We start from the raw sequence: 14,998 nt of genomic DNA, 5'->3' as shown, positions 1-14,998 counted from the left end.
AGCGCCGCGTCGAGGGTCTCGAGCGCTCGCTTAGGGGCTCGACTCGAGCTCGCGCAGGGCGGGCCGGGCCGGGGCTGGAGCCCGTTCCCGCGCGGCAGGAGCAAGGCGGCCGCCTTCCAGCGCAGCCGCCTGGGGAAGGGAGGGACGCGCGGGGGGAAGAGGCGAGCGGCGGCGGCTGCGAATGGCCGGAGCCGAGGCTGGGCGCCGCGGCGGGGGAAGGCGCTGGCAGCGCGACCGACCTTCCTCGGCCCGGCTGGGGTCGAGCGGCGCCGGGCAGGGGGCTGCAAGGACCCCTTGCTGCAAGGGGGCCGCTTGCTCTGCGCCCCGCCGAGCTGGCGCCGCGACGCGGTTTCCTTCCGGAGATCATCGCGGCCCAGGGCCGCGGCCGGGGAAAGGGAGCCGTCGCCGCCAAACGCCGCCGGGAGCCGGGGAGGCCGGGGGCGCCCGCCCCGCGGCTCGCCGCCCGGGGACTTGCCCTTCCAGCAGCCGCGCAGGCGAGGATTGCTGCAACGCACGCCAGCGCAACCTGCAGGCAAAGACCAACCGCGCTGCCCAACGCTTAACCACGTAGGTCTAACGCATGCAAATACAAAATGGGAGCTGCTAAGGAAGGCTACTCGTTAGCGGTAATCACCATACAGGCACGATTCGATTAGCTTACAGGGAAAGGGGCTGCAAGGGGGAGCTTCCCTCGCCAAGGGGGCGGCAGCGGGAGGCCGGGAAGCCGCCGGCGGCATCGCGCAGGAGCAGCGGCGTTCGCGCGCTCGCGGCAGCGACCGGAGAGATCCCGGCCGGTCGGCACGATGCCCGGCAGCCCTCGCAGGCCAGGGCAAGGGGCACGGCAGCGCTCGTCGCGCAGCGGCAATCACCGCAGGGCAGCCAGGCGGCCGGCGGGGCGCCGCTCCTTCCCCAAAGCCTCTGCCGGGCGGCGCCGACAGCCCCGTTGGCTTTGGGGCGTTTGCGACCGCCCGCCGTTTGCAGGCTTTTATAGGAAAGGGAGCTGCGCTCTCGGGAAAGCGCCGCTCGTTTCTTCGCGCCCGGGCAGAAGTTCACGGAAAGCGGCCGGGGCCGGGGGTCCGGGCTCGCTCCCTTGCCGGTGGCCAGCGCGGACGCGTCCCGGGCGCCCAGCGAGCGAACGCAGCAGGCGCGACGCTCCCGGCGCTCGCAGGGCAAGGCGCCTCCCGGCTCCTGCCCGGCTTCCCGGGAGCCGCGGGGTCCGAGGAGGGGCACGGCGCTGCCAGCGCCGGCGGGGAGCGCTAGCCAACGGCGGCCGAATTTCTGAGCTCTTCCCTTCCCCGCCCGGCGTCACCCACTCTGCAAGCTGTATCTTGCAAATTAAGGCTGGCAAGCGCCCCGCGGGGCGGCAACGGGAGCCTCCGGCGCCGCCGGCGCAGCTCCGCGGGCGGCTTCCCCAGCAGAGCGGGTCGAACGGCAGCAGAGCCGGCGGCAGGCTGGAAACCTCGCGGGGCGGCGAGCCGAGGAGATGCCCGGCGCTCACCAAGTGCGCGGAAGCGGCGACGGGACGGGGAGAAAGAGGCTGCCGAGACGTCCCCGCTCGCCCGCACCAGCGCCCGGGAGCTCTGCGGGCAGCAAGGACGCCTCGGGCAGGGCAAGCCGTTTGTGCTGCCGCAACGGCAGGCGGCCACGAGATCTACCGCACAGTTTGCCAACAGATTTAGCGAGATCCTAAGAAACAGCCGGGGCGGTTTCTGCTCGGACCCCGCGCGACCGCTGCAGGGGGACGCGGGCTCTGCGCCCAGCCCTGCTGCAACGCCAGGCGAGCCGAGCCGCGGGAGCCGGACCCTGCCACAGCTTTACAACATCACAGAAGGGCTGAGGTTGGCAGGGACCTCTGGAGATCATCCAGTTCAACCCACCCTGCTCAAGCTGGGTCACCTAGAGCACATTGCCCAGGATCACGTCCAGACGGGTTTTGAAGGTCTCCAGGGAAGGAGACTCCACCACCTCCCTGGGCAACCTGTTCCAGTGCTCTGTCACCCTCACATCCTCATGAGGAGAAGTTTCTCCTCATGTTCAGACAGAACTTCCTGTGCTTCAGTTTGTGCCCGTTGCCTCTTGTCCTGTCGCTGGGCACCATGCAGAAGAGACTGGCCTCAGCCTCTCAACACCCTCCCTTCAGATACTTGCACACATTGGTCAGATCCCCTCTCAGTCATCTGTTCTCCAGGCTGAAGAGTCCCAGCTCTCTCAGCATTTCCTCCTAGGAGAGATGCTCCAGTCCCCTCATCATCTCAGTAGCCCTCCGCTGGGCTCTCTCCAGTAGCGCCATGTCTCTCCTGTCCTGGGGAGCCCAGAACTGGACCCAGCACTCCACGTGAGGCCTCCCCAGGGCTGAGGAGAGGGGCAGGGTCACCTCCCTCGACCTGCTGCCAACACTCTGCCTAATGCACCCCAGGATGCCTTTGGCCTTCTTGGCCACAAGGGCACATTGCTGCCTCATGCTTCACTTGTTGTCCACCAGCACTCCCAGGTCCTTCTTTGCAGAGCTGCTCTCCAGCAGGTCAGCCCCCAGCCTGTCCTGGGCCATGGGGGTTATTCCCCCCAGGGGCAGGAGCCTGCACTTGCCTTTGTGGAACTGCATGAGGTTCCTCTCTGCCCAGCTCTCCAGCCTGTCCACGTCCCCCTGAATGGCAGCACAGTCTTCTGGTGTGTCAGCCACTCCCCCCAGTTTAGTAGCATCGGCAACCTTGCTGAGGGTGCACTCTGCGCCTTCGGCCAGGTCACTGATGAACACATTGAACAAGACTGGGCCCACGACTGACCCCTGGGGGACACCGCTAGCTACAGGCCTCCAAGCAGACTCTGCGCCACTGACCACAACCCTCTCAGCTCAGCCATCCAGCCAGTTCTCAATCCACCTCGCCGTCCACTCATCCAACCCACACTTCCTGAGCTTCCCTAGGAGGATGTGAGGGGAGACGGTGTCAAAAGCCTTGCTGAAGTCCAGGGAGACAACATCCACTGCTGTGCCCCCATCTACCCAGCCAGTCACTCCATCCGAGGAGGCTAGCAGGTTGGTTAAGCATGATTTCCCTTTGGTGAATCCGTGCAGACTGCTCCTGATCACCTTCTTGTCCTCCACATGCTTAGTGATGACCTCCGGGATGAGCCGTTCCATCCCCTTTGCAGGGGTGGAGGGGAGGCTGACAGGCCTGGAGTTTCCTGCCTCCTCCTTCTTGCCCTTTTGGAAGACTGGGGTGACATCGACTTTCTTCCAGACCTCAGGCACCTCCCTTGATCTCGAGGACCTCTCAAAGATGATGGAGGGGCAAGGGGGACACGTGCAAAGCCCAGCCTGCTCTATCCCTTTTCCTAAAGCCTTGCCTGACTTCCCCCGTCATCGCCTGCGCCAGCGCTGTCTCCCCCAGCCTGCCCGGGTTTGCCGGGATGCCACCACCGTCAGGGATCCTCCTGGTGGCCCGGGAGGACTCCCAGCCTCCATGCCGGGGCGGGGAGGCGAAATCCCTCCGGCTCTCCGGAGACATCCCACAACTTATTTTTTACGTGGCGTGCAACAAAACCCCGCCGCAGGGGGTTCGGCACCGCTGCAGCGCGGCACCCACGCCGCTCGGGGCCGGTGCGCGAGCCCCCCGGCACCCACGGGCCGGCGTCTCCGGCCTCCGCCAGCCCCGGAGCAGAGACGCGGCCTCCGGCCCAGCCGCTCCGGGAACGCAGCGCGGCGCAGCGGCGCGGGGAGCTGGCATCCCGCGGCACCGCGCTCCCCGTCACCCCCCCCCCCCACCCCGTTGCTATTATTTCAACGCTTCCCGTGCTTATTTATCTCAGAATTGAAGGGAAACTACGCATAAACACAGCAAGGACAAGAAATATAATCCCCTTTCATGCGAAGCTCTGCCAATTTTGCGACGCTACTCAAGGACTTTGCCCAAGGACAGGAGCCCTTGCAGCGGCCGGGCTCTCGCAAGCTCGCCCCCGCGCCCGCCCGACGGGGGCACGAGCTAGCACCCGTCCGTCTCGCGCCTTTGACGTTATTTGCTGAACGAGGCTGCTTCGATGCGTCCGCGAGCAAAGGCGGCGGACGCAGGCACAGAGGGGAAACCAGGAGGTACCCTCCTTCCCGACCCGGCGGAGGCGGAGACGGCCGGGAGGGAGGCAGACGGGGGCCAACCCTGCCGCGCTTCCCCATTTGCCTTTTTTTCTCCCCCCCCCCGCCCCCCCCTTCAAGGCCGTAGCATCCCGGGCCCGTTGCGAGAGGCCGTGCCCGCGCAGCGCCTCTCCGGCGGCAGGGGAACGTGCGGACGGGGGCTGCCGCCGGCCTCGCCGAGGCCCCCGCCGCCCGCAGCTCCGATGGCCCCAGCCATCCCGGCACGAGCGCGGGCTGGAGGACAGGAGGCAGCGCGCCGGGAGGCCGCAAAACTAGGTTAAATCTCGCAGCAGCGCCTTCGAGCAGGTTTCTCCCCTCCCGAGCCCCGGCTGCCGGCCGTGCCTCCACGCGACGCGGCAGAACGGGAGCTGGGCACGGGCCGAGCCAAGGGCCAGCGGCTCTGCGCGATGGGAGCGGATCCGCAAAGCCAGGCGCGGCCAAGCCCGGAGAAGGACGCGGCAAGGACGCCGGGCTGACGGGGATTAACCCGAGCATCCCCGCAGTGCAGGGCTGCCGCAGGCACGCACGCCGAGGGCAGGGGACGCGCCGGGACGGCGCCACGGCACGGGTCACGGACACGACAGAGACGTGCGCGGGGATCGCCCGGCCGGCCTGCTGCAGCGGCAGGAAGGCGAGCTCTGCCCGCGCGCTTTCCCCATGGAGCGCGGCTGCAAGGGGACCGTGGCTGCAAAGGGGATGCAGCTGCAAAGGGGACCGTGGCTGCAGCTGCAAAGGGGACCATGGGTGCAAAGGGGACCGTGGGTGCAAAGGGGACCGTGGGTGCAGCTGCAAAGGGGACCGTGGCTGCAAAGGGGACTGTGGGTGCAAAGCGGACCATGGCTCCAGCTGTAAAGGGGACCGTGGGTGCAAAGGGGACCGTGGGTGCAGCTGCAAAGGGGACCATGGGTGCAAAGGGGACTGTGGCCGCAAAGGGGACCATGGCTCCAGCTGTAAAGGGGACCGTGGGTGCAAAGGGGACTGTGGGTGCAGCTGCAAAGGGGACCGTGGGTGCAAAGGGGACCGTGGGTGCAAAGGGGACCGTGGGTGCGGCTGCCAAGGGGACCGTGGGTGCAAAGGGGACCGTGGGTGCGGCTGCAAAGGGGACCATGGGTGCAAAGGGGACTGTGGGTGCAAAGGGGACCGTGGGTGCAGCCGCAAAGGGGACCGCTGTGGCTGCAAAGGGGATTGTGGGTGCAAAGGGGACCACTGCGGCTGCAAAGGGGACCATGGCTGCAAAGGGGATTGTGGGTGCAAAGGGGACCGCTGCGGCCACAAAGGGGACCATGGCTGCAAAGGGGACTGGTACAGCCGCAAAGGGGACCACGGCGGCTGAAAAGAGGACCGCCTTGGCCAGGACAGCCGGGGTGCAGCGAGGGGAGGGAGCTCTGCTGCTGGGCCAAACCGCAGATGCATCAGGTGCAGAGGAGCGCGGGGACACTTCCAGTGGCCGGGACCCGGCTGCGTGAGCCGCTCCGTCGCCGGCCCCATGCCAGCACCGGGGCCCCTTTGCTGGGGGAAACGGGCACCAGCAGCGCTGCCGCCTGCTCTCCGACCGCAGCCCCCACCTCGGCTGCCGCTCACTGCCAACACGCGCCGTGCCTGGCAGGATCTGCCTGCCAACACCTCCGCGGGGCTCCCAGGGCGCCCGGAGCGGCGGCGTTAGCCAGACGCGCCAGGCTGCGCCCGGGGCAAACTGCTCCTCGCCGAACGGGCGCCCCGCGGCCCCGAGAGCGGGGCTGGGGCACGGCACCGCTGCATTGCAGCAACCATTGCATTGCAACGCCCCGGCACGGCACGGCGGCGTCAGGGCCGAGGGGACACGCTGCGCTCCGGCCACCTCTGCCGGCAGCGCTCGCCCCTCCAGGCTGCTCCTCCCGGCGGGACGAGGCACCGTAACGAGACCGTCCGCGCGCGACTCACCCGAGCTGCGCCGCCTGCACCGCGGCGTAAAAACCTCGTGCAATATTTATAGCCCCCATTACAAGGATAAACACCGAACGCAGGCGCTTGCAAACAGCCGCGTCAGCGCGGCTTGGGAGTTTCACGCGGATGAGAAAGAGGAGCAGGAGGGCTTTAGGTGACCTAAATTGGAGCTTGGAGTTGGCAGTTTCTTGCGAGCAAACGAAAGCGCGAGGGGAACTGCAGGGCGAGGACGGAGAGCAGGAGCAGGCGCACGACGAGGCAGCGAGCTGACTAAGAAATCACTGCACTCAGTCTGACCCTCCTGCCTTGCCCTGCCCCAGATTCGGGAGCAAAGCAGCCCCAGGAGAGCCCGCAGCTCCCAAGGGAGCCCAAGGGCCCGCGGCGCGGGAATCCTGCTCTTCGACCCGCTCAGCAAGCGAGGGATTTTTTTGCAAGTGTCCAGTTGTGCATTCCCTCCCCGCCCTGCATGAAACCTTCCCTCCCAGCCCCAGCCTGGCGCGCGTTTCCCATCCTGGCTCCCGAGATGCTTCGTTCTGCTAACAGCGAGCAGGGAGCGAGGACGCGCCGCGCCGGCCGGGACAGCGAGAGGTGCCGCCGCCGCGAGAGCCGGGGCGATCGCAAGGCAGGGGCAGCGGGAACAGCCCGCCCGAAGCGACGGGGGCTGCTGCCCCGGCCCCGGCCCCAGCCGCTCCCGAGCCCTTCGGGGCTGGCCGGGCGGCGGGAGGAGAGGGCGGATGCTAATCGGCATTACGTTATTTTGGCAGCGGTAGAGCACACGCCGTCGGTTCAGCGCGCGCCCGCATTCATCATGCCGCACAACTGCTGGCACTCAGCTAACGAAGAGTGGGATCAATTTACAGAAAACTATTAGAGATTTTAAAAGATTAACAAATCTTCATAAAAGCCGTGATGCATTGCCCTAATTTTGTTTGCAAAGGCCCTCCTCTCACCCAGCACCAACCGGTTTGCTCGTTTCCCTGGGTGAGTGAGAGATGCTCCTAACGATCCTGCTGGCAGGTCGGGCCGTCCTGCGGGCCAGGCAAGGACCCGCTGCGTGCACACTGCACGCACGCCGGATGCATGCTGGATGCATGCCGGATGCACGCTGCATGCACGCCAGATGCACGCCAGATGCACGCCGCAGGCCCCAGCACCAGCCCTGCCCAGCACCTCGTGCGGAGACATCCCCGACTCCGGCGGACCGGGTCCAACTCCCCGTCTCGTCGAAGGCGCTGCCTCCCACTTCCAGCCCCCTCCTTCCGCTCACCCACCACCACCATCGTTTTGTCTCCCTATTTGCGGGCAATTTAACCGGCATGCATTTTTTAAACGCCGGCGAGCCAGCCGAGCTCTGGGGACGGCGGCAGGGCTGGCTGCAGGACTCGCGCCGCTACGACCAGGGGAGCAGGCAACGCGGCCGCCGCCGCGTCCCTCTCGCTCGCTGCCCCCGTTGCCCTTCTGAGCCCGCTGACGCTCGGAGCGCTTCCGGCACGAGGCGGCAGGTGAAACCCACAGGACGCCCAGGGCACAACAGAGCCGCGGGGCCAGGACGGCGGGTGCACGCAACCCCCCCGCGGCCCGAGGTCCGCCTCGCGCTTCCCGCGCCGCAGCCAGCACCGGCCGCGCGTCCCGCGGTCCCCGGCATCCTGCCGCCGGGCCGCGAGAACCGGCGCATCTCGCGCGCCTCCCGCGCCGATGCCCGCGGGCGGCGAGAAAGGCTCCTTACCCCGGAGATGTCTGCCACCCGGTGAATGGGCACCTCCTTCTTGCTGTGCAATCCCTTGCCGTTCTTGATGGCCCTGCAAGAGAGAGGTGGCACAAGCAGTGAGCACCGGGTGCGAGGAGGGACGAGGGCAGCGCGGTGCCCCCCGCGCACGCACCCCAGCTGTCCCCGCTTTGCTGCCTGCGGCACCCAGGAGGGACCAGGCGGCTCGTTAGCTGGCTAATCCCAATTACCAGCACTCAGCAGCTCACCTGAGCTGAGCACAGAGCTGATCAGAGGGAACGCTTGTCCCCGCTACCAAATTAAATTGCTCTGCTCCCCGCGCAAAGGGGGGAACCAACAGGGAAGAGAATGCACCAGCAAGAATCACAAGCAATAAGCGTTTCTTTCTGTGCTTAATCACACGAAACATTTTAAATGCAAAACACACACAGCCAACCTTCCAGTTCTCATGGAAATCAGTTCCTTCCAGGTTAAAAAATACATGTAAGATAAGTAGCCTGAGTGAATGCTGTACATAGAAGCCATTTAATGGAGGAAAAATCATCAGGTGCCACAAGCCTGCTGTTAACCCCGTTCCGGTTTCCGGCTGCGGCGGGGAGCGGTGGTGCAGGCGAGGAGCGTGGCAAGGGGCGACGGGGCCGCTCAGCCCCCCGCGCCCCGCGGCGGCTTTCTCCCCGTCGAGCCGGCCCCGATCGGGGCCCTCGCGCCGGCGGGAATCGGGGAGCGGGGACTGCAGCGGGCCGTCGGCCGGGAGGCGCTCCCAGGGCTGCGCGCGGGCCGGCAAAGCTGGCTGCCGCCTCCGGGCTCGTCATCTCCGCGGCGGGGCCAGCCGCGCGCGACAGACCCCGCAGCATATTTATAAGGTTTCCGTGCAGCTCACGGCTGCTCCCGCTCGCGGCTGGCGGCGAGAGGGGCCCCCGGGCGAGGCGGCCGGAGCCGACCGGGCTCCGAGGGCAGCCGGCACGGCGACGGCTAGCGGGCGGTCGAGGGAGCCCCGGACGGCTCCTTCCCCTGACAGTTGCGTCCTCCTCCAGTTTGCAAAGGCCAAGGTTATTTGGCGGGTGCTGCCGGCACAGAAAGCGAGGCCGGGGCGAGCGTCTCTGGGCGGCGCGCTGCAGCCCAGCGGCGAGCTCCCGCGCTTGCTCCAGAGCAACCTGGCCTCCTCCTGGGCTCAGCCTTTTTTTGGGGGGGCCGAAGCGAGAGCTGGGAGCAGCGGGCCAGGCGGCCTGCTTGCCCGCTCAGCGGCCCAACGTGGGGCCGGAAAGCGGCTCTGCCAACTCGGCGGCCCGCGCGCGCCCTCCCTCCGCAGCTGGCGCTCGCCGGGGCCCCGCAGGGACGCGGCCTCTGCAGCCACCCCACGGCTTCGCGCAGCCGTCAGGGCGCCGAGCCGCCCGGGACGAGCCGAAAGCAGCACCAGGCTTTCTTCTCTCGCCCTCTCCGTCCTTGGGCACGCGCGCCCAGGCAGAAACGCCTTGCTGAGAAACAGCAAATTTTTCCCCCCCTGCAGGAAAACAGCTCTTTCCCCAGGTTAAGAAAAGAAGCGAAGGGAATCAAGCGCCACGAAGGCCAGCGTGCCGCCCCGCAGACCACAGGGCGGGCCGTGCACCTCCTTCCCTCTCCCAGGCTTTCTTAACACCTTCTCTCCTTTAATCCGCCCACCGGCAGCTACAGAATTAGCACGGAGGATGCAAAGGCGCGCCGCCGCCGCTTCCCACCGCCTGGCTGCAGGGCTGGCCCTGCGCCGCCGAGCCCGCGGGCCGCCCCGGCCATGCAATTCGGGGCTGGGGCCGGGGACGCTGCGGGACGGCCCCGGGCACGGGCATGGCGGGGAAGGGGGGAGGCCGGGGAGGCGCAGAGCCGCGGGGAGCTCACTGCAGGGATGCCCGCGTCCCGGCGCCACTCACCGAGCCTCCGCGGCCAGCAGCTCGTCGTAGTGCGAGGACCTTTGGTCGTCGTCTTGCCGGTAGCGGATGACCGTGGCCAGGCCCTTGCTGACCAAGGCTTCGGCGATGTTGCTGCAAAACAGAAAGGGGGGGAGAGGGGGAGTCAGCAAGGGCCGCTCGGCACCCCGGCGTCCCGCAGCCGGGGCAGCACCGCGGAAAGGGGTCCCAGGGCCGGGCGCCACCGTGCCGGAGCCCGCGCTGCCCGGATGCGCTTTGCTTCCCCTGTCCCGTGCATCCGCAAACGCCCCGCGCCAGCCCACGCGCCGGCGGCGGCCAAGGGGCCGGGGAGGACGGCGGCCGAGGCGGGCGCAGCGACGGGGGCAGCGGGACGGGGCTGGGGCCGGGGGGTCCGGCGGGACCCAGAGTGGCGGCGGGGGCCGCCTGCCCATCCGTGCCAGGCGCGCACGCGCCGCGGCGGCCCCATAAATTGGCTGCCGTTACCTTCTGCTGCTTTAGACAAACGCAGAGCGCAAGCGCCAGCGGTTTCTGCCCCCGGGGCTCGCGGCCCCCGCCGGCGCCCGGGCTGCAGGCTGTTTGCACCGAGAGCGGATGCGCGCCGAGAAGCGGCCGGCCCGAGCCGCGTTGCTCTGCGCCGGCGGGAGCCCAGGAGTCCACGAGTCCACCGCGAGCAAACGGGCCGGAACGGCGCCGCGAAAGCCGCTGTCGAGCACCGAGCACCAGCCTGGCGCGCGGTTTTCTCTGCTCTTAGCAGTGACCGTGGGGAAGGTTTCGGGGCAAGCCGTGCCGGGGCTGGAGGAAAATCCCCCCCTGCAGGGGGAGGCGCCCAGCTCCGGGCCCCCGCCGCCCGGCGAGCCCCTGCCCCATCCCGCCGCACGGTGCTCCCCTCCGCTCGGAGAGCAGCAGCTCCTGCTCCCGGCCCTGGACGCCCAGAGGCTCCAACATGCCGGAAATCAAAAGTTTCCATCGCGTCCGCTGGTCAAAGGGCAGCAAGCGCCAAATCCCAGCAGACCGGGACTCACGGAGGAGTCATTACAAATCTAACATTACACCGCCTCTGCAGCCAGCGCCCTGACAGCTGGGCTGCGGGGCGATGGGCACGGACACCGGGAGCTCCCCCGGCCGCCCCGGCGCAGGCACCGCGGGGCGCACGTCCAGCGGCGCTGACCCGAGGCACTGGCGCGGGAGCAGCCCCGCAGCGCTGCGGCATGGGGCCCCGTTCGGCCGGCAGGCACCCGAGCCCCGCTGCTACCCCAGGGCTCCAACGACCCGGCACGTTTGCAGCTGGGGAGCGTTTTTCCTAGAGGAACGCGCTTCGGCCACCACCCGGGCAGCCAGGAGGTGCTGCGGGCTGCTGCTCCCGCTGCACCGCCGGGCTCCCCCCAGCTGCAGGAGAGCAGCGGTCCCTCCGTGCCCCAGCGAGCGTGGATGGGAGGAAGCGCAGCCTGCACCCACCACGGACCTCGTTTGCCTGCTGCACATCGGGTCCCTGGCAGGGCGGCAGCACTGTCCCCACCACGTCCCGTCTCCCATGCCCGCAGCAGCATCCCTCCGGCCCCAGGGACCAGGTGCGGGTTGAGCTGCTGTTCCCCATCTGCATCCCGCTCCCATGCCCGCAGCAGCATCCCTCCGGCCCCACGGACCAGGTGTGGGTCGAGCTGCTGTTCCCCATCTGCATCCCGCTCCCATGCCCGCAGCAGCATCCCTCCGGCCCCACGGACCAGGTGCGGGTCGAGCTGCTGTTCCCCATCTGCATCCCGCTCCCATGCCCGCAGCAGCATCCCTCCGGCCCCACGGACCAGGTGCGGGTCGAGCTGCTGTTCCCCATCTGCATCCCGCTCCCATGCCCGCAGCAGCATCCCTCCGGCCCCACGGACCAGGTGTGGGTCGAGCTGCTGTTCCCCATCTGCATCCCGCTCCCATGCCCGCAGCAGCATCCCTCCGGCCCCACGGACCAGGTGTGGGTCGAGCTGCTGTTCCCCATCTGCATCCCGCTCCCATGCCCGCAGCAGCATCCCTCCGGCCCCACGGACCAGGTGTGGGTCGAGCTGCTGTTCCCCATCTGCATCCCTCCCCCATGCCCGCAGCAGCATCCCTCCGGCCCCACGGACCAGGTGTGGGTCGAACTGCTGTTCCCCATCTGCATCCCTCCCCCATGCCCGCAGCAGCATCCCTCCGGCCCCACGGACCAGGTGTGGGTCGAACTGCTGTTCCCCATCTGCATCCCTCCCCCATGCCCGCAGCAGCATCCCTCCGGCCCCACGGACCAGGTGCCGGTCGAGCTGCTGTTCCCCATCTGCTCCCCATCACGGACCGACCAAGCCCCGCTATCCCAAGGGTCCCGGCTTCCTTCCCAGCGCGCACGAGGCGCTCGACTCCACGGGCCGCCGAGGCAGCAGAGGAGGCTTTCCTCCTCGCCTGGGTTTGACACGCAGTAGGCTCCTGCTGCCTGCAGCTCCCTGGCAGCCGTACAGCAGCAGCAACACCACCTTCCCACAGCCCCCTCTGCGCGGAGCGGCGCCGAAGCCTCCCAGCCATTCGCTCTGCGCGAGCCAGCGGAGGGAGGCGCAAAGGGAAACAGAGCCCAGCTCAGCTCCCAGCCCGGAGCGCCGATCGCGCTCTCCTTGGACGCGGCAAACGTGCAACGGGGCTGGGACGCGTGCGAGAGGCGGCGCAGGCTGCAAAGATGCGGCGTGGTCTGCTCGGCCCGTGCCAGCAGGGCCAAAGCGCCGGTCCCAAGCGCCATCCTGCAAGCGGAGCTTCCTAAAACCTGCGGCAAAGGAGCCTGGACCCGAGTGGCCTCAGCCCCTGCCCTACCGCGTGCCAGGAAACGCCGGGCGCCCGGCCGCGCTGCCCCGGGGCGCGCGCCGCCCTGCCCGCACCCTCCGTGCCCAGGGCCCCGCCGCAGCCCAACAGCACGGCCAGCTCCGGCCCCCCGAGGGCAGGGGAAGGCTCTGCTTTGCTCCGCTCCAGGGGCCTCGGGAAGACAGCCCGGAGTCGCCCCCGTTGGCCAGGCGAGCGGCTTAGCTCCAAGCGCCGCAGCAGCCCAGCCCCGGGGCAGCGGGAGCAGCCGACGGGCTCTGCCAGCTCTCCAGCAGGCACCAGCATCTTTGCAAACCGCATCCTGCCTGGCCACGGCTGCGCCCCTGGGAAGGCTCCCCGCAGACACCTCCTCCCCGTAGGAGGGAGCAGCTTGCAAGGCAGCCGCGAAAGCTGGTCCCTTTCCAGCGGCTTTCGGGCTGCAAAAACCTACGCAGCTCTTGGGCGCGGGCCCAGCTTTACCCTGGCGCCGCGGCCCACGCCGGGAACTCGCTGCGCGCGTGGCTCCGCTGCGAAAGCCAGCGCTGGCAGCTGGTCCCCAGCTCCCGGCCCGCAGGGTCCCCCCGGCTTCTACGCACCCCGCGGCTGCTCCTTCGCCTCCCCGAGGGAAGCGGGCAGCGGAGGCCCGCCTGCGTTCGCAGCCTTCCCTCGCCCTGGAAAGCCGGGACGACTTTCCTCGAGGAGGGGAAAGGCAGCGCGGCCCCCAGCCCGGGGACGGCCCGGGGCGAGCGGCCGCGGCGGCAGCCCGAGCCCAGCGGGACTGCCAGCCCGCGCCGACGGCGCAGGGCTGCGACCACCTCTGCTGCTCCCCGGCCGCCTCAGCCCCCAGCTCTGCAAGGACAATAAACGCCAAAAACCCTCCGAGGAGCAGCCGTGCTCCGCACGGACGACGGTCCGGGCTCTGCCCAGGAGCCACGCGTGCTGATCAGGGCAGCTCACGGGGCAGGCCACTGCAGATATGGCAACGCGCGTCTCCAAAATGTGCACAAACAACCCAATCAGCACATCCTGGGCTTCGCTCCCAGTTCAGCTGAGCACCATCCACCGCACAGCAACAGGCCCTGGCGCTGCCGCAGGCAGAGAAACGCCTACAGCACCAGCAAGCGCCGCCAGCTCGGGGCCTCGCCTCCTCGCCGGGCTCGTGCCCAAAACCCGCAGCCGCCCCGCTCCCCTCCTCGTCGCCGAGCAGGAGGAAGACGGGCTGCCCGGAGGCAGTCTCACATGAACGACTCCCAGCCCGCTCCTTCCAGGGCCAGCATCTCCCACGCCGCGAGGTCGGGGACTTGCACGGCCATAAAGCTGCCAAACCTCCGAGCATCAAGACAGCAAAACAGCAGGACCGGGCCGGACGCCTTGCTCAGCATCCTGCGTCCGGCGGCGGCCCCGAGAGCCTGGCAAAGAGCATCCACAGCAGCCAGAAGCCCTTCCACAGATGAACAGTCCACCGCATGGAAAGCCAAAAAACCTGCTTCCGGGCTTCGAACCAGCTGGCTTCCTTGGATGCTCCCTAAACTGGAAAAGGCAGTGAAAAGGGACCCCCCTACTCACCCTCCGCAGGCTACGCAAGATTTTGGCTGCTTCAAGATCTGTTGCTGCAGTTTGCAGAACTATGCAAGCCTCTCAGCATCATTAATAAGCAAACCCATGAATTTCCTCTTCTTACAAGTGAAAAGAAAAAATTCAGAGGTGCGAAGCCCAGGCAGCCTGGAAGGACCCCAAACGCTTTCAAGTTCTGGAGCTGTTAAGCTGACCTTGTGATTCGGAAATCCCAGCTCGGCCAGGTGGTGAGCAGGGCTGATCCCGCCACGCGGCCGGGTGCAGCTCAGCTCGAGGAGCTGGAAGCCAGGAGACTGCCTGCCTTCCCCTGCCACATCTCGCCCCGCGCCGCAATTCCCTCCCCTCGCAGGCTCCCCTTCCCTCTGCTCCTGGCTCTGGGCCTGGGCCGCTCTAGCCAATCTGCTGGGCACCCAGGGAGGAGCAGCGGCTGCACTGCAATGGGTGCACTGGGAGGGTGCACTGCAATGGGTGTGCTACAGCGGGTGCATTGCAATGAGTACACCGCGGCGGGTGCACCGCGGCGGGTGCACTGCAATGGGTGCGCCACTGCAGCTGCATCACAGCAGGTGCACTGCAATGGGTGCACTGCAGCGGGTGCACCGTGGCGAGTGCACTGCAATGGGTGCGCCACTGCAGGTGCATCACAGCAGGCGCACTGCAACGGGTGCACCGTGGCGGGTGCACTGCGGCAGGCGCCTGGGTGTGCAGCGGCACAGAAGAGCTGCAGCTGAACGCAGCCGTCCCGCTCACGCTGCTCTCGCGCGGGGAAAGGCGATACTCGCAGCCCATACGCATGGAGAAAGGAAAACGGCTGCACGCTCCTCTGCAGGCACAGGTCAGCCTAGAAGGCAGGGCTCTGTCATGAAGAGGACAAGCAAGAGGGGAAAATGATACAGCTTAAAGAAAAAGATTCCTGAATCTGAACTACATGTCATGTTAAAACCC

General features: G+C 67.9%; 1 protein-coding gene across 1 annotated transcript in view; it reads right to left on the bottom strand.

The window, feature by feature from the left end:
* Positions 1 to 14,998, bottom strand: part of SND1 (staphylococcal nuclease and tudor domain containing 1) — a 144,548-nt gene that overhangs the window by 61,938 nt on the left and 67,612 nt on the right. Inside the window, exons 13-14 of the mRNA XM_068942523.1 lie at positions 9,680 to 9,790; positions 7,776 to 7,848 (exon numbers count right to left, since the gene is read on the bottom strand). Of these exons, the coding sequence (XP_068798624.1) occupies positions 7,776 to 7,848; positions 9,680 to 9,790 (184 nt within the window). The remainder of the gene's footprint in view (positions 1 to 7,775; positions 7,849 to 9,679; positions 9,791 to 14,998) is intronic.

The sequence above is a fragment of the Struthio camelus genome, chromosome 1 (assembly GCF_040807025.1).
Source record: "Struthio camelus isolate bStrCam1 chromosome 1, bStrCam1.hap1, whole genome shotgun sequence".
Taxonomy (NCBI): domain Eukaryota; kingdom Metazoa; phylum Chordata; class Aves; order Struthioniformes; family Struthionidae; genus Struthio; species Struthio camelus.
The sequence above is the reverse complement of the archived record's forward strand: the minus strand, read 5'-3'. Positions and strand labels throughout refer to the sequence as shown.